Source organism: Scyliorhinus torazame, chromosome 2, assembly GCF_047496885.1.
Source record: "Scyliorhinus torazame isolate Kashiwa2021f chromosome 2, sScyTor2.1, whole genome shotgun sequence".
In the NCBI taxonomy this organism is placed as follows: Eukaryota; Metazoa; Chordata; class Chondrichthyes; order Carcharhiniformes; family Scyliorhinidae; genus Scyliorhinus; species Scyliorhinus torazame.
The window spans coordinates 264,841,299-264,865,527 of NC_092708.1; the positions used below are offsets into that span (position 1 = coordinate 264,841,299).

The 24,229-nt window shown below is 52.3% G+C and overlaps 1 protein-coding gene across 3 annotated transcripts in view; it reads right to left on the bottom strand.

Moving 5' to 3' along the window:
* The window catches only part of LOC140398239 (neutral alpha-glucosidase C-like), a 352,477-nt gene that overhangs the window by 228,128 nt on the left and 100,120 nt on the right, over positions 1-24,229 (bottom strand). For all 3 annotated transcript variants that reach the window (XM_072486683.1, XM_072486676.1, XM_072486666.1), the window contains exon 5: positions 14,497-14,624. In XM_072486683.1, the coding sequence (XP_072342784.1) occupies positions 14,497-14,624 (128 nt within the window). The remainder of the gene's footprint in view (positions 1-14,496; positions 14,625-24,229) is intronic.

Below are 24,229 nucleotides of genomic sequence, written 5' to 3' on the forward strand. Positions count from 1 at the left end.
CTATCTTAGAAATGCTCAGGAGAAAGATAAACACTTTTACATCCTACAGCACTAACTGATGGTAAACACGTTGAGGCAGCAGCAAAGATTTGTATCCCCTTTAAAGAGGAAAACTGTCCAATACATTGAAAAACAACATACTCTGTGTCTGCCAGCAATAGAAATCCAGATATTACAATCACATTATAATTGAACGTGCATAGCTTTTACAAATTTTCTATTATTAGTTATCTGTGTTAAATGAATAGCTGCAAAATGGCTAAAATATCCCAGTATCCAAACACCTCTCATCAATACCACAAGTGGCATCCAATGTGACTGTGAAAGGTAAGCTATCACTCCTCTCCCTCTCGATCTGTCTACAGTTGACTGCACTATCCTCTTCCAACATCTTTCACTGTCATTGAGCTGGGTGGTACTGGACTCACCTGGTTCAATTCTTATCTATCTAATCATAGCCAGAGTATCACTTCCAAGTGCTTCCTTTTCTGCTTTCTCTCTGTTCTCCCCAAGGATCTATCCTTGCCCCCCTTCTATTTCTCACCTACATTCTATCCCTCAGAAACATCATCCAAAAGCATAATATTAGTTTTCACAAGTACAATGATGATTCCTAGCTCTATCTCAGCACCACCTCTCCGACCACTCTAAATTCCCTGCTACAAACTTGCTCCATTACCACATGGAATCTACCCATCTTCGTGGTAACTATCTTAGACTAAACCAGCAAACTTACAACATTGATGTCATATTTGATCCAGAGATGAGATTTCAGCCACACATTCCCACCATAACTAAAACACGTCTACCTCTACCTCTGTAACATCATCCAACTCCATCCCTGCCTCAGCTTAACTGCAGCTGAAACCCTCATCAAATCTTTGTTACCTCCAGGTTTAATAGTTTCAATGCATGTCCGATCAGCCCCCCACGTTCTACCCTTCGTAAACTTGAGATCATCTAAAACATTGCTGCCCATGTCCAAACTTGCGCCAAATACTATCCGTACATCACCCCTATCCTCACTGGCCTGCCTTGGCTCCCATTTAAGGAACATTTCAATTTTAAAATTGAAATGTCTATCTTCACATTCGTTTGGATTCACATTTTACATTTGAGTTTTAGTGTTTTGTATTTTCCATACACTGAGGAAAAAGTTAAGTCTGAATATCATCTCTTTATCTTTACGAATGTTTAACTATCTGGTAACTGTTTGGGGCCAGGATTCTCTGTAAATGGGGCTACGTCCCCACGCCCGCCAGAAAACGGGTGCGAATCGCTCCAGACTTTTTTCAAAACGTCCGGGGTGATTCTCTAGTTTTAAGAGGGATAGCAGGGCCCTGGCATGCGCTGTGCAACTCCTGCTGCCGATACGGGGCACTGAATGAGCACGCGGCCATTTTCGCGGCAGCCCCCACGCAGCATGACAGAGCCACACAGCGGGCCAGCGTGGAAGAAGATAGGCCCCCCACCGGATCGCACGCGCCCGCCGATCGGTAGCCCCTGATCGCGGGCCTGTCTGTCGTAGAGGCCCCCCCCGGATTCTGATGCCCCTGCCCCCCCCCGGGTGGCCAACGCGGCCACGTGTCTGAGCTCCCACCAGGTGGAACCACGTTAGCGGAACTCAACAGGAACTCGGCTGGTCAATCACGGAGAATCGGCACGGGTGCCTATTTCAATGGCTCCTGACTGGTGCCGCGTCGTCCGCGCACGTGCGGCTAGCAGTGACTCTCCTGTCCGCGGAGAATTGCGTCCCGGCGCCGCGGGTCTGAGACCCCTTTCTCCACCCCAGCGCCGAGCGCAATTTCGGCGCGGAGGCTCGGAGAATCCCAGCCAGGTAGTTTATAACCTTAGCCATTGTGTGACAGAAGGTTTATTCTATTACCAAAGGGAAAATGCTGGAAAATCTCAGCTGGTCTGGCAGCATCTGTAGGGAGAGAAAGGAGCTAATGTTTCGAGCCCATATGACCCTTTGTCAAAAAAAAGCCATTTATTCTATTACAAAGAAGTCCAAAAATTAATAGCGATGACAGCAAAACATTAAGCTTGTAATATCATGTGCATATCAATGGACTTATCAAATTTAAATTTTAATGTTGTTGAGCAGTAACAGCACTTAGAAATATCTCTAAGATAAACATGGGCAGAGAGTTAGAATTAACTGAATTGGACTTCCGGTTGCGGCGATGACCAGCTAAGTCGCACGTTTCGGCACCTCCCGTTTTAACGGACTTTTGGGCTATTATCGGGAGCCCCAACGGACATTTTTCACGGCTAAACCCAGTGTGAGGCGACAAAGGAAGGAGTCCCCCTGGGTGTGGATGGAAAGAAGCGATAGTAGTGGCCAGATTGCAGAGGATCCTCTGGAGCAGCGGCAGAGAAGAGAAGGGAGAAGCAAGATGGCGGCTGAGGGAGCCCAGATGGTATGGGGCCCGGGACAGCAGGAGTTCCTCCGGCGATGTGTGGAGGAGCTCAAGAAGGAGGTGCTGGCGCCGATGTTGCTGGCGATTGAGGGATTGAAGGAGACACAAAAGACTCAGGCGATGGAGCTCCGTGGAGTGAAGGCAAAGGCTGCCGAGAATGAAGACGAGATACAGGGCTTGGTGGTGAAGACGGAGACGCACGAGGCACTACATAAGAGGTGCATAGAAAGGCTGGAAGCCCTGGAAAATAGCTCGAGGAGGAAGAATTTAAGGATTTTGGGTCTTCCCGAAGGAACAGAGGGAGCGGATATTGGGGCGTATGTGAGTACGATGCTCTATACTTTAATGGGAGCTGAGGCCCCGACGGGCCCCCTGGAAGTGGAGGGAGCATACCGGTTCCTCGTGAGAAGACCAAAGGCAGGGGAAATACCGCGAGCAATAGTGGTGAGATTCCACCGCTACAAGGACAGGGAGATGGTCCTGAGATGGGCTAAGAAGACACGGAGTAGCAGATGGGAGAAAGCGGTGATCCGCGTGTACCAAGATTGGAGTGCGGAGGTGGCGAGAAGGAGGGTGAGTTTCAATCGGGCCAAGGCGGTGCTCCACAGGAAGAAAGTGAAATTTGGAATGTTGCAGCCGGCGAGACTGTGGGTTACACACCAGGGCAAACACCACTACTTCGAGACGGCAGAGGAGGCGTGGACATTTATTCAAGAAGAGAAGTTGGACTAGATTTGAGGAATGGATGTTTGGAAAGAAGTAGCAAGGTGGTGGCAAGGAATTGTAAAGGGGGGAGAGGGGGAGGGCTTGTCTGTAAACATTTTAGACGGGAGAATTTACCCCCCCCCCCCAGAGGGGGGGGACACGAAGAAATGTGGGTGCCGGTGGGGAAGGGGACAGGGAAGGGGAGAGGGAGCTGCGCCATTAGGGGCGGGGCCGAGAGGGAAGCGCGGGCTTTGTTCCCGCGCTATGGAAACTGTGGCAGGAAAAGTGGGCGCAGGAAGGAAGGGGACCTCACACGCAGGGAGGCCAAGGGTAAACGGGGGAAGCCGAGGTCAGCCAGAGTTTGCTGACTCCCGGAAGCAATATGGGGGGAGCAATCAAGCTAGAAGGGAATCTAGCGGGGGGGGGGGGGGGTTGCTGCTGCTATGGGGAAGGGGGAGCTGATACGGGATGGGATGGTCGGGACGGGAGGGCGCCGTCTGGGTGACAAACGGGAGCGTGGGACCCGGGTGAGGAGCTGGTTTAAAAAAGGGGATGGCTAGTCGACGATGGGGGGGGTAAAGAGCCCCCCAACCCGGTTGATCACGTGGAACGTGAGAGGGTTGAATGGGCCGATTAAGAGGGCAAGGGTATTTGCGCACCTAAAGAGACTGAAGGCGGATGTGGTTATGCTTCAGGAGACGCACCTGAAATTGGCGGATCAGGTCAGATTAAGGAAAGGATGGGTGGGACAGGTATTCCACTTCGGCTTAGATGCGAAAAATAGAGGGGTGGCAATACTGGTGGGGAAACGGGTATCGTTTGAGGCTAAGACCACAGTGGTGGACAGTGGGGGCAGGTACGTGATGGTGAGTGGCAGATTGCAAGGTGAGGCGGTGGTGCTGGTGAACGTATATGCCCCGAACTGGGATGACGCAGGTTTTATGAAGCGTATGTTGGGGCGCATCCCGGACCTAGAGATGGGAAATTTGGTAATGGGGGGGGACTTCAACACGGTGCTGGACCCAGGGCTGGACCGGTCCAGATCTAGGACCGGGAGGAGGCCGGCAGCGGCCAAGGTGCTTAAGGGGTTTATGGAGCAGATGGGAGGAGTAGATCCCTGGAGATTTGCTAGATCGAGGAGTAAAGAGTTTTCCTTCTTCACCCACATCCATAAAGTGTACTCCCGGATAGACTTTTTTGTCCTGGGAAGGGCGCTGATCCCGAAAGTGGCAGGAACGGAATATTCGGCTATAGCCGTTTCAGATCACGCCCCACATTGTGTAGATCTAGATCTAGGAGAGGAGAAGGAGCAGCGCCCACTTTGGAGATTAGACATGGGACTGTTGGCGGATGAGGGGGTATGTGGAAGGGTGAGGGGATGTATTGAAAGATACCTAGAGGTCAATGATGATGGAGAGGTCCAGGTGGGAGTAGTATGGGAGGCGCTGAAGGCGGTGGTTAGGGGGGAGCTGATTTCCATAAGGGCCCACAAGGGGAAACAAGAGGGTAAAGAAAGGGAGAGACTGATTGGGGAGATTCTGAGGGTGGATAGGCAATATGCGGAGGCCCCGGATGAAGGGCTATACAGGGAAAGACGGAGACTACACACGGACTTTGACCTGATGACCACGGGTAAGGCGGAGACGCAGTGGAGGAAGGCACAGGGAATACAATACGAATATGGGGAAAAGGCGAGCCGACTGCTGGCCCAACAACTTAGGAAGAGGGGGGCGGCGAGAGAGATCGGAGGAGTCAGGGACAGGGAGGGAAGGATGGAACAGAGGGCGGAGAGGGTGAACGGGGTGTTTAAGTCATTTTATGAGAGGCTGTATAAGTCCCAACCCCCGGAGGGGAAAGAGGGAATGATACATTTCCTGGACCAGTTGGAGTTCCCGAGACAGGAGGTGACAGGACTGGGAGCGCAGATTGAGGTGGAGGAGGTGGTCAAAGGAATCGGGAACATGCAGGCAGGAAAGGCCCCGGGACCAGATGGGTTCCCGGTGGAATTTTACAGGAAATATGTGGACCTACTGGCCCCACTTCTGACGAGAACCTTCAATGAGGCTAAGGAAAGGGGGACACTACCCCCGACGATGTCGGAGGCGATGATATCATTGATCCTGAAACGAGACAAAGACCCGCTGTAGTGTGGGTCATACAGGCCCATCTCCCTCCTAAATGTAGATGCCAAGTTACTGGCCAAAGTGATGGCGACAAGGATAGAGGACTGTGTCCCAGAGGTGGTACATGGCGACCAGACAGGGTTTGTTAAAGGGAGGCAATTGAATGCCAATATACGAAGATTGCTGGGGGTGATGATGATGCCCCCACCGGAGGGGGAGGCGGAGATAGTGGTGGCGATGGATGCAGAGAAGGCATTTGATAGAGTGGAGTGGGACTACCTGTGGGAGGTACTGAAGAGATTTGGATTTGGAGAGGGGTTCATCAGATGGGTTCAGCTCCTGTACGGGGTCCCGGTGGCAAGCGTGGTTACAAACAGGCAACGATCCGACTATTTCCGATTACATAGGAGCACAAGACAGGGGTGCCCCCTGTCCCCGTTACTGTTCGCGTTGGCAATTGAGCCATTGGCCATAGCGCTGAGGGGCTCTAAGAAGTGGAGAGGGGTGCTTAGAGGAGGAGCGGAACATCGGGTGTCATTATATGCGGATGATTTGCTGCTATATGTGGCGGTCCCAGTGGAGGGGATGCCCGAGATAATGCAGACACTCAGGGAGTTTGGAGAGTTCTCGGGATACAAATTGAATATGGGAAAGAGTGAACTATTTGTGATGCACCCCGGGGAACAGGGCAGGGGAATAGACGATCTGCCGCTGAGGAGAGTAGCAAGGGACTTCCGATATCTAGGGATCCAGGTGGCCAGGAACTGGGGAACCTTGCATAAACTTAACTTGACACGACTGGTAGAGCAGATGGAGGAGGACTTTAAGAGGTGGGACATGGTGCCCCTGTCATTGGCGGGTGGGGTGCAGGCGGTTAAAATGGTGGTCCTCCCGAGGTTTCTTTTTGTGTTTCAGTGCCTGGCCATACTGATTACAAAGGCCTTTTTCAAGAAGGTGGATAGGAGTATTATGAGCTTTGTGTGGGCTGGAAAGACCCCAAGGGTAAAGAGGGGGTTCCTGCAGCGCAGTAGGGATAGAGGGGGGCTGGCACTGCCGAGTCTGAGTGATTATTATTGGGCCGCCAACGTGTCTATGATATGTAAGTGGATGAGGGAAGAAGAAGGAGCAGCGTGGAAAAGGCTGGAGATGGCGTCCTGTAGGGGAACTAGTTTAAAAGCACTGGCGACGGCGCCGTTACCGTTCTCCCCGAAAAAATACACCACAAACCCAGTGGTGGTGGCGACTTTGAAGATTTGGGGGCAGTGGAGACGACATAGGGGAGTGACGGGTGCCTCGGTGTGGTCCCCGATAAGGAACAATCACAGGTTCGTCCCGGGAAGGATAGATGGGGGATTTCAATCTTGGCAGCGAGCAGGAATTGTGAAGCTGAAGGACTTGTTCTTGGACGGGACGTTCGTGAGTCTGGGAGCACTGGTAGGAAAATACGAGTTGCCACCTGGGAATGCATTCCGATATATGCAAGTGAGGGCATTTGCGAGGCAACAGGTGAGGGAATTTCCGCAGCTCCCGGCGCAAGGGATCCAGGACAGAGTGATTTCGGGGCATGGGTTGGTGATGGTAAAGTGTCCGATATATACAGGGAAATGAGAGACGAGGGGGAGACGATGGTCGAGGAGTTGATGGGTAAATGGGAGGAGGAGCTGGGGGAAGAGATTGAGGAGGGGCTGTGGGCAGATGCCCGAAGTAGGGTAAATTCCTCGTCCTCGTGTGCCAGGCTCAGCCTGATCCAATTCACGGTTCTACACAGGACGCATATGACGGGAGCAAGGCTGAGTAGATTTTTTGGAGGGGAAGCCCGGCGAACCACACCCACATGTTCTGGTCATGTCCGGTATTGCATGGGTTCTGGGTGGGTGTGGCAAGAGTGATTTCAAAGGTGGTGGGGGTCCGGGTCGAACCAAGCTGGGGGTTGGCTATATTTGGGGTTGCAGAAGAGCCGGGAGTGCAGGAGGCGAGAGAGGCTGATGTTTTGGCCTTTGCGTCCCTAGTAGCCCGGCGAAGGATTCTACTTATGTGGAAAGAAGCTAAACCTCCAGGCGTGGTGGCCTGGATAAACGACATGGCAGGGTTTATAAAATTGGAGCGAATAAAGTACGCACTAAGAGGTTCGGCTCAGGGGTTCACCAGGCGGTGGCAACCGTTCCTCGACTATCTCGCAGAGCGATAAGGGAAAACAGGAAAGACAGCAGCAGTAACCCAGGGGGGAGGGGGGAGGGGGGGTGCATTTGGGTTTTTGGGGGGTTTTGTTTTGTTACATGCTAGTTGGTTATATTTATTTTTTCAGTGTCACTATTTCTTTTTTTTTCTTGTTTCTTTGTTTTCGGCACTTGCTGTTAGTTAATATATTATTTAAATAACGGTCAATGTACATTTTGTTACAAACTTGTAAAAATGGAAAATTATTTTTGATCGAAAAACTTTAATAAAATATATATATTTTTTAAAAGAATTAACTGAATTGGTCGCACAGGGATGGACCAGTAAGCACACCAGTGAAAAATTATGAAACTGGAAGCATAGAAACAGGAGTGCTGCTGTGCACTTGAACTGGTCCAGAAAGAATTTCTGAACACATATTTGGCAGGCGAGGGTATAGCTTATCTAGCACATAACCCACCTAAGGATTGATTTTATCAAATTTAATACTAAATTTTGTATAATTACTGCAACTGATAAAAACAATAAGAATTTTCATTCTTGCGCAGTTCATAGCATGAAAAAGTGACCCGGATTTACTCAATCTCCAAATAATTAGTCAGTTGAGTTCCTCGTCTGATTTTACAGCTCAGATTGGGAATCATATGGGGAAATTTTTTTTAAAAAATAATTTTTATGAAAGGTTTTCATAAAATATCAATAACAAAATGAGAATGAAAAAAGAACCCAACAGGGTTAAGTACAAAACACAATCTAAAAAAGCAACCCCCCAAACCCCTCCCCCCCCGTACATAAATAATAAATTAACATTAACACCCCGACTTAACACAACAGGTGTATACTCCCCTCAGACCCTCCAGTGTAAATAACATAAACAAAAATAAAGTAAACCCCCCCCACCCCCGAGCTGCTGCTGCCATTGACCAATGTCTATCGTTCTGCCAGAAAGTCTAAGAACGGTTGCCACCGCCTAAAGAACCCTTGTACCGACCCTCTCAAGGCGAATTTCACCCTCTCCAATTTAATGAACCCTGCCATATCGCTGATCCAGGATTCCACACTTGGGGGCCTCGCATCTTTCCACTGAAGGAGAATCCTTCGCCGGGCTACAAGGGACGCAAAGGCCAGAATTCCGACCTCTTTCGCCTCCTGCACTCCCGGCTCCTCTGCCACCCCAAATATTGCGAGCCCCCAGCCGGGTCTGACCCTGGATCCTACCACCCTCGACACCGTCCTCGCTACGCCCTTCCAAAATTCCTCCAGCGCTGGGCACGCCCAGAACATATGGGTGTGATTTGCTGGGCTCCCTGAGCACCTAACACACCTGTCCTCACCCCCAAAGAACCGGCTCATCCTTGTCCCGGTCATGTGTGCCCTGTGCAGCACCTTAAACTGTATGAGGCTGAGCCTCATGCACGAAGAGGAAGAATTCACCCTCCCTAGGGCATCTGCCCATGTCCCCTCTTCGATCTCCTCTCCCAACTCCTCCTCCCACTTACCTTTCAACTCCACCACCGAGGCCTCCTCCTCCTCCTGCATCACCTGGTAAGTTTCCGAGATCTTCCCCACTCCCACCCACCCCCCCGAGAGCACCCTGTCCTGTACTGTGTGTGGCAGTAGCCGTGGGAATTCCATCACCTGCCGTCTGGCAAACGCCCTTACCTGTAAGTACCTGAAGGTGTTCGCCGGGGGGAGCCCGTACTTCTCCTCTAGCTCACCCAAGCTCGCGAACTTCCGTTCCACAAACAGGTCCCCCAACTTTCGTATCCCTGTCCTGTGCCACCCCAAAAACCCTCCACCTGTGCTTCCTGGGGCGAACCGGTGGTTCCCCCGTAATGGGGTCCACGCCGAGGCCCCAACATCCCCCCTATGCCGCCTCCACTGCCCCCAAATTCTGAGGGCTGCCACCACCACCGGGCTCGTGGTATACCTCCTCCTTGGAGGGTGCGGCAGCGCCGCCGTTGCCAGCGCCCCCAGATTCGTACCCACACAGGACGCCGTCTCCAGCCTCTTCCATGCAGCCCCCTCCCCCTCCATCACCCACTTGCGCACCATCATCGCATTGGCGACCCAGTAGCACACACAGAGGTTGGGCAGCGCCAGCACCCCCCATCTCTACTCCGCTCCAGAAACACCCTTCTCACCCTCGGAGTCCCTCGCACCCACACAAACCCCATTATATTCCTGTTAACCCGCTTGAACAAAGCCTTCGGGATAAACACGGGGAGGCACTGTAACAGGAACAAAAACCTTGGGAGCACCGTCATTTTGACTGACTGCACCCTACCCGCCAAGGACAGCGGCAACGCGTCCCACCTCTTGAACTCCTCCATTTGCTCCACCAGCCTTGTAAAGTTAAGCCTATGCAGGGCCCCCCAGCTCCTGGCCACCTGGACCCCCAAATATCTGAGCTCCTCTCCGCCCTTTTTAGTGACAGCTCGCCAATCCCCCTCTCCTGGCCCCCTAGCTGAACTACGAACAGCTCACTCTTCCCCATATTCAGCTTGTACCCCGAAAAGTCCCCAAATTCCCTCAGGATCCTCACTACCTCTGGCATTCCGCCCACCGGGTCCGCCACATACAGCAGCAGGTCATCCGCATAAAGCGACGCCCTATGCTCCTCCCCACCCCGCACCAACCCCCTCTAGTTCCTCGACTCACTCAGTGCCATAGCCAGAGGTTCAATCGCCAGTGCGAAGAGCAGGGGGGACAGGGGACACACGTCTCGTCCCTCGGTGCAACCGAAAGGACTCGGACCTCCTCCTATTTGTGGCCACACTCGCTATCGGGACCTCATACAACAGCCTAACCCACCTGACAAACCCCTCTCCAAACCCGAACCTCTTCAGCACCTCCCACAGGTACCCCCACTCTACCCTATCGAAGGCTTTCTCAGCGTCCATCGCCACCACGATCTCCGCCCCCCCCCACCTCGCCGGCATCATGATAACGTTCAAAAGCCTCCACACATTCGCGTTCAACTGTTTCCCCTTCACAAACCCTGCTGCACTCAATCCTCGTGGCTAAGACCTTCGCCAGCACCTTGGCATCTACATTTAGCAAGGAAATCAGTCTGTAAGACCCACATTGCAGGGGATCCTTGTCCCGCTTCAGAATCAAAGAGATCAGTGCCCGGGACATCATCGGGGGTAAAGCCCCCCCCCTCCCTTGCCCCATTAAAGGTTCTAACTAACAGCGGGTCCAACAGGTCCATATATTTTTTATAGAACTCGACCGGGAAACCGTCCGGCCCCGGTGCCTTCCCCGCCTGCATGCTTCCTATCCCTTTGATCAGCTCCTCCAGCCCAATCGGGGCCCCCAGTCCCGCCACCAGTCCCTCTTCCACCTTTGGAAACCTCATTTAGTCAAGGAAACGGCCCATCCCTCCCTCCTCCCGTGGGGGCTCGTATCGGTACAATTCCTCGTAGAAGTCCCTGACGACCCCATTGATGCTAACCCCACTCCGCACCATGCTCCCTCCCCTGTCCTTAACTCCCCCGATCTCCCTAGCTGCGTCCCGTTTCCGAAGCAGATGCGCCAGCATCCGGCTTGCCTTTTCCCCATACTCGTAGACCGCCCTCTGGGCCTTCCCCCACTGCACCTCCGCCTTCCTGGTGGTCACCAGGTTGAGTTTGGCCTGGAGGCTGCGCCTCTTCCTCAACAATCCTTCCTCAGGCTCTTCCGCAAAGCTCCTGTCTACCCTCACCATCTCCCCCACCAGCCTCTCCCTCTCCCCCCGCTCCCTCCGTTCCTTGTAGGCCCTACAAGATCAGCTCTCCCCTCACCACCGCCTTCAGTGCCTCCCATACCATCCCCAGTCGGATCTCCCCGTTGTCGTTGGTCTCCAAGTCCCTCTCTATACTTCCTCGGACCCGCTCGCTCACCTCCTCGTCCGCCAACAGCCCCACCTCCAAGCGCCACAGCAGGCGCTGGCCCCTCTCCTCCCCCATCTCCAAGTCCACCCAATGCGGGGGCGTGGTCCGAAATGGCTATTGCCGAATACTCGGTATCCTCTACTCTCGCTATCAGCGCCCTACTCAAAATGAAAAAGTCGATTCGAGAATAAGCCTTATGGACATGTGAGAAGAATGAAAATTCCCTAGCCCCCGGCCTTGCAAATCTCCAAGGGTCCACCCCTCCCATTTGGTACATAAATCCCCTCAACACTCTAGCCGCCGCCAGCTTCCTACCCGTCCTAGACCTGGGGCGATCCAGTGCTGGATCCAACACCGTGTTAAAGTCTCCCCCCATTATCAGGCCCCCGACTTCCAAGCCTGGGATCCGACCCAACATACGCCGCATAAAACCCGCATCGTCCCAGTTCGGAGCATACACATTGACCAGTAGCACACTCTCTCCCTGCGACTTATCACTTACCATTATGTACCTACCGCCATTATCTGCCACAATGCTCGACGCCTCGAATGACACCTTCTTTCCCACCAAGATCGCCACCCCTCGATTTTTGGCATCTAGCCCCGAGTGAAACACCTGACCTACTCACCATTTCCTCAGTCTTACCTGGTCTGCCACCTTCAGGTGTGTCTCCTGGAGCATAACCACATCCGCCTTGAGCCCCTTCAGGTGTGCGAACACGCAGGCCCGCTTAACCGGCCCATTCAGTCCCCTTATATTCAAGGTTATCAGCCGGATCAGGGGGCTACCCACCCCCCTCCCCTGCCGACTAACCATGACCCCTCCTCGGCCAGCCACGCGCCCGCACCCCACACCCGGCCCATTCCCCACAGCGGCATACCCCCGTCTCGACCCCCCCCCCACTCGCTCCAGCTCCTCCTTGACCTTAGCAGCAGCAACTCCCCCCCCCCCCCCCCCCCCCCACCGGCTAGGACCCATCCTAGCTGGTTTACTCCCCCCATTGCACTTCCACAAGTCAGCTGACTCCTGCTGACCCCGGCCACTCCCGCCTCTCCTTCGACTCCTCCCATTGTGTGGCACTCCTCTCCCGCTCCCCATCCACAGGCTCTCCCCCTCCCCCCTCCGTTCTAAGCGCAGGAAACAATCCTTGCTTCACCGCCCTGCCCATCCCCCCCCCCCAGTCTTCGGCGCGGGAAAAAAGCCCGCGCTCTCCACCTACCAGGCCCCGCCACCAACCAAAACAGTGCCCAGCCCGCCCCATCCATCCTCCCCAACCCGAAAGAGAAAAACACAGAGAAAAATAAATCCAAAACAATGCAAAGGTGCAAAGGCCTCCCCCCCCGAACCAAAAATAGGCATAATATATCCACATCAGTCCCAATCGCCCACCCGACCCTCAGTCTGTGTCCAGCTTATCGGCCTGAACAAAGGCCCATGCCTCCTCCAGAGACTAAAAATAATGGTGCCAGTCCTTGTAGGTAACCCACAGTTGCGCCGGCTGCAACATGCCAAACTTCACCCCCTTCCTGTGCAGCACAGCCTTCGCTCGATTGTACCCGGCCCTCCTCTTCGCCACCTCCGCAATCCAGTCCTGATACATCCGAACCTCCGCATTCTCCCACCTGCTGCTCCTCTCCTTCTTGGCCCACCTGAGCACACACTCCCGATCGACGAACCGATGGAACCGCACCAGCATCGCCCGCGGAGGCTCGGTAGCCTTGGGCCTCCTCGCCAACACTCTATGGGCCCCTTCCAGCTCCAGGGGCCCCTGAAAGGACCCCGCTCCCATCAGCGAGTTCAACATAGTGACCACATAGGCCCCCATGTCCGGCCCCTCCAGCCCCTCCGGGAGGCCCAGAATCCGCAAATTCTTCCGCCTCGACCGATTCTCCATCTCCTCGAACCGCTCCTGCCATTTCTTGTGGAGCGCCTCGTGCGCCTCCACCTTTACCGCCAGGCCTAAGATCTCGTCCTCATTGTGAGAGATCTTTTGTCGAGCCTCTCGGATCGCCACCCCCTGGGCCGTCTGTGTCTCCAGCAGCTGATCAATAGAAGCCTTCATCGGCTCTAGCAGGTCCGTTTTAATCTCTCTGAGGCAGCGCTGGATACCCTCCTGTTGCTCCTCCGCCCACTGCCTCCACGCTGCCTGGTCTCCGCCCGCCGCCATTTTGTCCTTCTTCCCTCCCTTCTTCTGGTCCACCACCACCTTTTTTGTCGCCCCGCTCCTAGTTAAAGCCATATACTGACGGGGAGCAATTATTAACTCCTTCCCACACCGGGAAACGTCGAAAAAGTGCCCTTGGGGGCCCTGAAAAGAGCCCAAAAGTCCGTTTTTGCGGGAGCTGCCGAATGTGCGACTTAGCTCCGCATAGTCGCAACCGGAAGTCTCGAGAGGGAATCCTTTTGGCAGTGTTCGCTTCACCAATCTGCCCTAAAAAGTCTCTGGAAACTGCTGAAAAAGGTCTGAGAGTCCGTTCCAGACTGGAGCTGCCGAATGCGCGACCTACTACTCCATGGCCGCCACCGGAAGCCTCGTCCCCGCTTCTTCAATGGCCTTGGTAGATCTTTTCACAGTTGTTCTCTCTGCTGCTAGAATTCACCTTTAATAGAGGCCCTCAAGTCAGCTTGCAGCTTTAAGCTTGCCCTTCCCCCGCCTGCATGCTGGAAGAGGCCCCTCTCTCCCCTGCAGTTACAGCCAAATCTTTTACTGTTTCTGCCGGGTCTGGTAACCAAAAGACATTCCTGGGGGACACTGTCAGGGGAATGTTGCAGTCTTCTTCCCACACCGGGAAATGTCAAACAAATGCCGTGGGGGCCCTGTAAAAGAGCCCAAAAGTCCGTTCCAAGCGGGAGCTACCGAATATGCGACCTAGCTCTGCATAACCACACCCGGAAGTCCATATGGGGAAATTGAGTGCAAACCCACTCACAACAATAAAGGTCAAGAGCTAGTGAGTACATCATATTAGCTGCATTAAATAGAAACTACAACAGGGGACTGATATTAGGGAATGGCCCTATACAGAGCATGGTTGACATGACACTAGAGAACAGTGTCACAGAAGTATTAGATTGGTAACAGCTACCCACTAGCACGTCCAGTTTAGCCTGTACACAAGTACATTGTAAATGCAACTTTGACAAATGTAATCCTTCCCACTGAGCTTTGCTTGTTGCACCAGATGTCTCACCTTTGTGTGACAGGCTCATTAAGGATAACATCAGGCACTTCATATCTTGGCTTCATTGGCTTCAATTCATTCACTTTTATCCTGATCAAATGATCTTCAAGAGCAAAGACCTCCAATAAGAGTGGAACCTGCAAACAAAAATCAAATAATGCCTTTATAATTTTTCTCAACCACTAAGCTCTGCCATTTCAATTCAAAATTAATTCTTAATTGAAGACAATGAAGATTACACTATACAGGGTGCAATGTACAGAGATTAAATTAGTCTTGGGCTCCAGTTTCTGATTCTTATATCTTTACATTCTCTGATTTTGATTTTTGATTTTGAAGAGATCATTTCAATCTGTGTGGCAATGTGGCAGACTGGATTTCCCACTCATTATACAACTGATTACGGTGAGATAAAAATTAGGTGAGCAATCTGCTCCACTATATTACCACCCATGCAGAGAGGTTGAAAATTACCATGAGTACTTAATGTTGCTGTCTGACCGGTCTGACCTGACGAGCCACATGGCATAAGGGATCAATCAAATCCCAATCTTAGTCTGACTGATAACATTTGACACCAATCGGGTCCAGAACAAAAAATCATTTTTAGCCAATAGGATTCTTCCCCCTTATTCAAAAAATCAGCGCTCTGTGCATTTGACCCATTCCACCGGCCTCTGTCATCCTCCAGGGCATTACCCAGCTGTAATACATTGCTCCATTCTCCTCCTTCAAGGTTCACTTCAAGTCCTCCAGTTATGGTTCTATTTGCTCTCACTTACCAAAATCAGTGGATGGAAAATTGTGGGCAACTACTCAAGATTTTCTCACATGCAATGATGTCAGCTGTGGATCCCTCTGACTATCATGTATTTGGAAAATTATCTCTGTAGAATCCATATAAAAAGACAAATGTAATGAACATTTGGAAAGCCTTGGACTAATCAGATACAATCGCCATGGATTTGGAAAGGAAAGTTTGAGCTTGATTAATTCATTTTTTTAAGAACTGCAATGTATGAGGAGAATGCAATGGATGTGATTTATATGGATTTTAAGATTCTTTTGATAAGTTGCCATGTTAGGCAGAGAGGAAAGACAGAGAGGGTAAACGGATGCTTTACAGGGTGTTGGTAGAGGTATGCCCAAGGAACTTGAGCTCATTTCAATAAGTTATTAGGTGTAAGGCTCCTTCCAGTTGATCCCTCATTTCCCCTTTCTTTATTTTTGACGTTATAATTTTTGATCCATGGATGCTTTTTTGTTTGGAAAAATATTTTACTGAGTCATTTGAATTTTAAATTTTAACACAATGAACAGCAACACAACCCCAAACCAGCCAACATGGCTATACATTACCAGCACAACAAAAAACAATTCCCCACCAACCTGCCCCCATCTTACCAACTTCCCCTGCCTCCCCCAGCTTAATTTTTCCCCCCAAAAGTCGATAAACGGCTGCTACCTGCGGGCAAACAGTTCCACTGAGCCCCTCAAGGCGAACTTTATTTTCTCTAGCCTGAGAAACCTGCCAAGTCCCTCCACTCGAACAAGATCTGTCCCCGGGCTACCAGGGAGGCAAAGCCCAAGATATCGGCCTCTCTCGCCCCCTGGACTCCCAGGTCTTTTGACACACCAAAAATCGCCACCTCTGGGCTCGGGACCACTCTCACTTTCAGAACCTCCGACATAACATCGGCAAACCCTTGCCAAAATCCACCAAACTGTGGGGATGCCCAGAACATGTGGACATGGTTTGCGGGCCCACCCCGCGCATTGCCCACATCTATCCTCCACCCCCTCAAAAAATCTGCTCATCCGGACACAGTAATATGTGCCCTGTGGACCACCTTAAACTGAAATAGGGTAAGCCTAGAGCACGACAAGGATGCATTAACCCTCCTCAGGGCATCCTCCCACTGCCCAGCCTCCAACTCCCTACCCAACTCTTCCTCGCATTTACACTTCACCTCCCGTATCGGGCTCCCTCCCAGTCCATCAGCTCCTTATAAATTTCCGGCACCTTCCCTTCCCTACCCGCGTTTTGACGCCGCCTTGTCTTGTAGCCCCTGGGGCGGCAGGTGTAGAAAGGTCGATACTTGCCTCCGCACAAAGTCCCTCACTTGCAAATACCGGAACCCATTCCCACCAGTCAGCTCAAATTCCTCCTTCAACTCTTCCAAGCACGGAAAGCCACCACCAATGAACAAATCCCCAAACCGTTAGATCCCCGTCCGCTGCCACCCCCGAAACTCCACATCCAGCCCCCTTGGAACAAACCGGTGATTGTCACATATTGGTGTCCAAACCAAGGCCCCCTCCAGTCCCAGTGCCGCCGCCATTGTTTCCACCCCCCAAGGGCCTCCACCACTACCGGGCGTGTTGAGTACCTGGCCGGCGAGAACAGCAGAGGTGCTGTTAACAGTGCCCCAAAACGATCCAGATGTGTGCCCGTTACTTTTATTAAATGCAGTTCTGCAAAAGTAGGCGGAAAATGAAATCTCTGATTTATCATTGACACACAAACCCCCCCCCCAAACACACTTTAATATTAACACGATTTCTCTATCTGCACCCAGCTTTTCCAATCTGGTGTAACCCGGTGTGATTCACTGGTTCAGCCCCCGGGTTACACTGACCTGATTTTTTTTAAGAATGTGTTACTGAAACCGCAGACTTTATCACTGGACAGAAACCGGGTTTGATTTGTTTAGGGGGGGGGGGAACAAAAAAATGTACCATACAATTTTTTTAAAACGAGGTAAAAAAAAAACAGTGCCCTCAAACCCGTGTCCCTAAATCTCTGGATCTGTAAAGACTTAATTACCTGCAAATGCTCGCATTTAAAGCATTGTCTTGCATCTTTGACTTTGTCTATATATATGTTTCTGGAACATACCTCTTCATTCACCTGAGGAAGGAGCAGTGCCCCGAAAGCTAGTGATTTGAAACAAACCTGTTGGACTTTAACCTGGTGTTGTAAGACTTCTTACTTTCTCGCTGCAGTCAGTTTAACCTGCAGGTGGATCCAGTCCAGGGCTGCTGCAGGCAAAGGGGGCTGTCTGAAAACCCATTTAAAATTGTCATGTTGAGAGCCCTAGATTTAAATCAGTGAGGCTGATAGGCTATCGGGTGGATGCCAGTTAGAATTGAACAGCCCTGAGGGGGATCTTCTGTGTGAAAGCCCAGGTCGGTAGAGGTGAAGGTGACATCCAAGAGGAGGTTTTACAGCCTGAGGGCTCTAATTAAAGATTCCAGACGGAAGTTCTGATTCAACCAGTTGATTTCAACACTTCACGGCCTGAGAAGATCGGCAACTATAAAGACCATAAACTCAACAGCAAATATAGTCATCTAATTCCCAGTTTAATCCACGTTATTTTGATCCTTCCCTACTGTTATAACCTGCCTACTTACGATTGGCTGGGGACTAATGACTATCCCACAATCCTATGGGAGTATGAACTTCCCCAATGAGGGGGCGGAGAAACTCCTAGTATAAATAAGCTGGCCAGTTCAGGAACCAGCAGGAAGGAGAAGGTAGCAAGGGAAGTTACTGCTACTGTTATGTATATATTGTTATAGTAAATAAACGTTATTATTTTGTATCCTTAAAACTCGTGCTGGATTCTTCATGGCCCTTACAAAACTGGCGACGAAGGTAAAAGTGAATAGCTGTCTACACTGCTGAAGCCACCTCCCTGGATTTTTGTTGGATACAGGTTGGAAGTTGTTTTCTATTATACCATGCCTCTGTACGGACGTTCGGATGTTTTTGATGCTGCGCTGGAAAGCTGGAACCAGTACACACAACGGATGCGTTACTATTTCCGGGCAAACCATATCACTGAAACGAGCGCCAGGTGGTCATATTGCTCACCGCCTGCGGGCCGCATACATTTGGGGTGATTAGGAGCCTTATGTACCCAGCTGCGCCGGACACCAAAACGTTTGACGAACTTGTGAATAAAGTGGGGCAACACTTTAACCCAACCCCTTCCACGATAGTCCAGCGTTACTGGTTTAATACCGCTGAGAGGACCCCTGGAGAATCCCTTGCCGATTTTTTTTATCCAGGCTACGCGGGATTGCAGAATACTGTGACTATGGTGAGACCTTGTCAGAAATGTTACGCGACCGTTTGGTTTGCGGTATTAACAATGCAGCAACCCAGAGAAAGTTGTTAGCGGAGCCAACATTGACTTTTCAACAGGCAATACAAATAGTCTTGTCCCGAGAGAGTGCAGAGCGAGGAGTACAGGAGCTACAGGGAATGGAAATGCATGCCTTGGGGCGCAACCCTTTCCGCCCAAAAACGTCCCCCCGCACTCCTGCGGTACCTTGGGCGAGGCAACGACTGGACCGACGCCAGTGGCCATCGGACATTCCTCCCCGAAGGGAGCCTTCTCCAGAGCCAATGGATGAGGAGCCATGTCCGTGTCAGACTTGTAGGCGCCGACCCCGTCGCGGACGGCGGTCCTGGGGACGCCAGAGGCGCCGTCGTTCCGACCGAAACTGGGACCAGCCCAGGGGCCGTAACTGGGACCAGCCCAGAGGCCGTACCTTCCATGTGGATGAACCTGCGGCGACCATTCCTGAGGACGTGGAGACGGAGGACGACTGCCTGCAGCTGCATTGTGTGGCAGCTCCCCGTGTGGCCCCCATTAAGGTGACAGTACGGGTCAATGGCCACCCGCTGGAGATGGAGTTGGATACTGGCGCAGCGGTCTCCGTGATCGCCCAGAGGACATTCGACCGCATCAAGCAGGGTATACAGACCCTTACATTAACTGACTCACAGGCCAGGTTGGCCACCTACACAGGGGAACCACTGGACATTGCAGGAACTACAATGACCCCTGTTGTCTATGCACGCCAGGAGGGGCGTTTCCCACTTATCGTAGTGCGTGGCCATGGGCCCAGCCTGTTGGGTCGGGACTGGTTGCGCCATTTGCGGTTGCAATGGCAGCACATCCTCCAAACAGTTTCTGGAGGGTTGACTGAGGTGCTAGGACGATACCCAGAGGTATTCCAGCCTGGTTTGGGGAAAATAAAAGGGGCCGTAGCCCGTATCCAAGTTGAACCAGGAGCCACGCCGCGCTATTCCGGGCGCGCCCAGTGCCTTTCGCTTTGCTCGAGAAGGTAGAAGGGGAGCTCACTCGTTTGGAGAGTTTGGGTATTATCAGGCCCGTCCGTTTTGCTGACTGGGCAGCACCAATTGTACCAGTAATGAAGCCAGATGCCACAGTTCGCTTGTGTGGCGACTATAAACTTACAGTGAATACAGTTTCCCGACTCGACCGATACCCAATGCCTCGCATAGAGGATCTCTACGCGAAACTTGCAGGTGGACTCATTCACAAAATTAGATATGAGTCACGCCTACCTGCAGTTGGAGCTGGACCCTGCCTCCCGACCATATGTAACAATTAACACACACCGGGGCCTGTATTAATATACACGGTTGCCCTTTGGAGTATCCTCTGCCTGCGCAATTTTTCAACGTGTTATGGAGGGCATTTTGAGAGGTTTACCACGTGTGGCTGTCTACCTAGATGACGTGTTGATTACAGGGACGTCGGAGCAAGAGCATTTGGAAAATCTGGAGGCTGTCCTTAGACGCCTTTCGGAGGCTGGAGTCCGTTTACGTCACACAAAGTGCGTATTTCAGGCAAAAGAAGTAGTCTACCTAGGTTATCGGGTGGACCGCGAGGGTCTGCACCCCGTCGTAGAGACGGTGCGTGCAATTCAACATGCCCCCACCCGACTGACACTTCGCATCTTCGTTCTTTTCTCGGTCTCGTAAACTATTACGGGAAGTTCCTCCCCAATCTGGCAACTACGCTGGCCTCCTTGCACTTGCTGCTAAAGAAAAATCACACCTGGGTTTGGGGTCAGCCGCAAGAAACCGCTTTCTGGCGGGTAAAGCAACAATTGTCGTCGTCTGGGTTACTAACCAACTATGATCCGGGAAAGCCTTTGCTCGGCACATGTGATGCATCCCCGTGTGGTATTGGGGCTGTCCTGTCCCACAAGATGGAGAACGGGGCCGAGCGACCGATAGCTTTCGCCTCCCGCACATTGACTGCAGTGGAGAAAAAGTACGCGCAGATCGAGAAGGAGGGCCTGGCAGTGGTTTTCGCGGTGAAACGCTTCCACCAGTACGTGTATGGCCGCCATTTCACTATCGTGACTGATCATAAGCCCCTGCTGGGACTCTTCAGAGAGGATAAGCCAATACCGCCCATTGCTTCTGCACGGATCCAGCGCTGGGCTTTGTTGCTTGCTGCATATGAGTATTCTCTGGAGCACAAACCAGGTACGCAGATAGCGAATGCAGACGCACTGAGCCGATTGCCTTTATCGACCGGCCCCATGTCGACCCCCACGACCAGTGAGGTGGTTGCAACCCTAAATTTTATGGACACCTTGCCTGTCATGGCATCACAGATCCGTGAGTGGACCCAGACGGAGCCAGTCTTGTCAAAGGTTCGGCACATAGTCCTGTATGGTGGGCAGCATAGACAGCTCCCAGGCGAGTTGCGGGCATTTTCCTCCAAGCTGTCAGAGTTCAGCGTGGAAGACGGCATCCTCTTGTGGGGGACGCGTGTGATTGTCCCGGAAAAAGGCCAGGAGCTGATATTATCAGACTTGCACAATAGGCATCCGGGCGTGGCCAAGATGAAAATGTTGGCCCGGAGTTATGTCTGGTGGCCAGGCCTCGACACCGACATTGAGAAGGTGGCCCAAAACTGCTCCATTTGCCAGGAGCATCAGAAGCTTCCGCCGGCCGCGCCCCTACATCACTGGGAATGGCCAGGGCGGCCTTGGGCACGCTTACATGCAGATTTCGCAGGCCCTTTTCAGGGATCCATGTTCCTTCTACTAATTGACGCCCAGTCCAAATGGCTGGAGGTGCATAAGATGCAGGGGGCAACGTCCTGTGCAACAATTGAAAAGATGCGTTTATCATTTAGTACGCATGGCCTCCCCGAGGTGCTGGTCACGGATAATGGCACTCCATTCACGAGTGAGGAGTTTGCTAGGTTTACAAAGATGAACGGCATCCGCCATATCCGTACTGCCCCTTACCACCCGGCTTCAAATGGGTTGGCAGAGCGTGCAGTGCAAACACTCAAAAGAGGCCTAAAGAAGCAGTCTTCCGGATCAATGGACGCGAGACTGGCTCGCTTTTTGTTTACGTACAGGACCACCCCCCATGCAGTGACTGGGGTAGCTCCCGCAGAACTTCTAATGGGCCGAAGACTTCGCACCCGCCTTAGTATGGTGCTCAAAAGGTGACATTGGCGCAAAAGTACGCCGCACACAAGAACGGCAGGGACAGGGATTGTCTCGGCATCGTCTGATTCGGCAGTTTGCGCCCGGTGACCCAGTATTCGTGCGGAATTTTGCTGGTGGTGCCCAATGGGTTCCTGGTGTAATCTTTCGCCAAACGGGCCCTATATCTTACCAAGTGCAAGCCCAGGGTCGTCTCCAGCGAAAACATGTAGACCACGTCCGGTCCAGAAGATCATCCCCTCAAAAGATTCCCCGCCCCCGGAGCTCATTTCAACAGCCGCAAAGACCAGAGACAAGGGAAGGTAGTCCTCAAAATCTTCCACTGGTGCCTCACTCGAAGCCTGCGCAGGTCGTTACGGGACCGAATGGAGATAGAGACGCTGACATGACGGAGGCAGCAGACTCTGACTCCGAGATGGAGACACAGGATGAATCAGAGGGGGAATCCTCGGGTCCACAGGCCGTGGATGTACAACCGCGCCGTTCCTCACGGAAGCGCCGGTCTCCGTCTCGTTACACGCCGCCTGATCCAGCGCCGCGTGCAAATGGTGTCCGGCCTGCGGCCAAACGAGTTTGACGCCTTCCTTCGCCAGGGTCTTCGGTGGATTCCTTGGACTTTGGGGGGGAGGGATGTTATAACCTGCCTACTTACGATTGGCTGGGGACTAATGACTATCCCACAATCCTATGGGAGTATGAACTTCCCCAATGAGGGGGCGGAGAAACTCCTAGTATAAATAAGCTGGCCAGTTCAGGAACCAGCAGGAAGGAGAAGGTAGCAAGGGAAGTTACTGCTACTGTTATGTATATATTGTTATAGTAAATAAACGTTATTATTTTGTATCCTTAAAACTCGTGCTGGATTCTTCGTGGCCCTTACAAAACCTACCCCCACTGTGTGTCTGTCTTGTGCGTGTGTGTGGATGGAGGGTGGGATGATGTTAGGGGAATAATTAGATTAGCAGACCATTGTTTTATTATCACCATTACATGTTTATCTCTTTTCCTGTTGTAAATAAACAATTACAGGTTGAACAATTCAAAATTCTGAAATTCGAAAAGCTGTGAAATCCGCACTTTCTTTCCAAGTACGGACATGACGCCACGAGTGAAAAATTCCACAAGGCTCTGGGAAGTTTCCCGGGTGATGCGCAGATCCCAATGCGCCACAGACGGTTACAAGTGCTAGCTGGAGGAAGTGGACATCGAAGAAGTTCTTAACATTGAAAATGAGGTCCCAGTTGTTCATTCAATGACTGATGGTGAAATAGGTTGTCTGTATCCATAAGGTGTAAATGAAATATAAAGCAATTTTGTGCAAAGACCTGGGTCCCATCCACGCTAGCTAGGCTACCTCATTATATATTACAGGTATTCCAAAATTTGAAAAATTCTGGAAACGAGACACTTTCTGCTCCAAGTATTTTAAATAAGGGATACTCAACCTGTCTTAAGTTTTACTTACAGATCAGGGGCGGGATTCTCCGCCCCCCCGTCTGGTCGGAGAATCGCCGGGGGGCGGCGTGAATCCGGCCCCCGCCGGCCACCGAATTCTCCGGCACCGGAGATTCGGGGGGGGGCGGGAATCGCGCCGCGCCGGTCGGCGGGCCCACCCCGGCGATTCTCCGGCCCGCGATGGGCCGAAGTCCCGCTGCTGTAATGCCGGTCCCGCCGGCGTGAATTACACCACCTCCCTTACCGGCAGGACCAGGCGGCACGACCGGGCTCCGGGGTCCTGGGGGGGGCGCAGGGCGATCTGGCCCCGGGGGGTGCCCCACGATCGGGGCCCACCAATCCGCAGGCGGGCTTGCGCGTGGGGGAACTCCTTTACTATGCGTCGGCCATGTAGGCCTCCGCGATGGCCGACGCGTAGGTGACCCCCCCCCCCCCCGCGCATGCGCGGGGATGACGTCAGCAGTCGCTGACGCTCCCGCGCCAGCCGGCGGGACGGCAACCACTCCAGCACGGGCCTAACCCCTAAAGGTGAGGGCTTGGACCTTAAAGGTGCGGAGAATCCGCACCTTTAGGGCGGCCCGATGCCGGAGTGGTTCACGCCACTTCATCCTGCCGGGACCCCCGCCCTGCCGGGTAGAGGAGAATCCCGCCCCTGGTGCCTGAAAGTAATTGGAGCAGTCAGGGATCACTTGTGTGAATTGACTGCCTACTAGCCCAGGGTGTCGCAACAACTTTAACCGCCAAAAAATTAAACAAAAGCCCCCTAACAGCTGACGATGACTAGCTCCTTAAAAATGGAAATGAATGGCTGCCATCTTAGGTCGTAGAACCCTTCTACCGATCCTCTAATGGTGTACTTAACTTCAGAATCATAGAATGCTTACAGGGCAGAAGGAGGCCATTTGGCCCACTGAGCCGGCACGGACCCTCTGAAAGAGCACCCTACCCATCTGCCCCCTTTCTTCATAACCCCACCTAACCTTTTGAA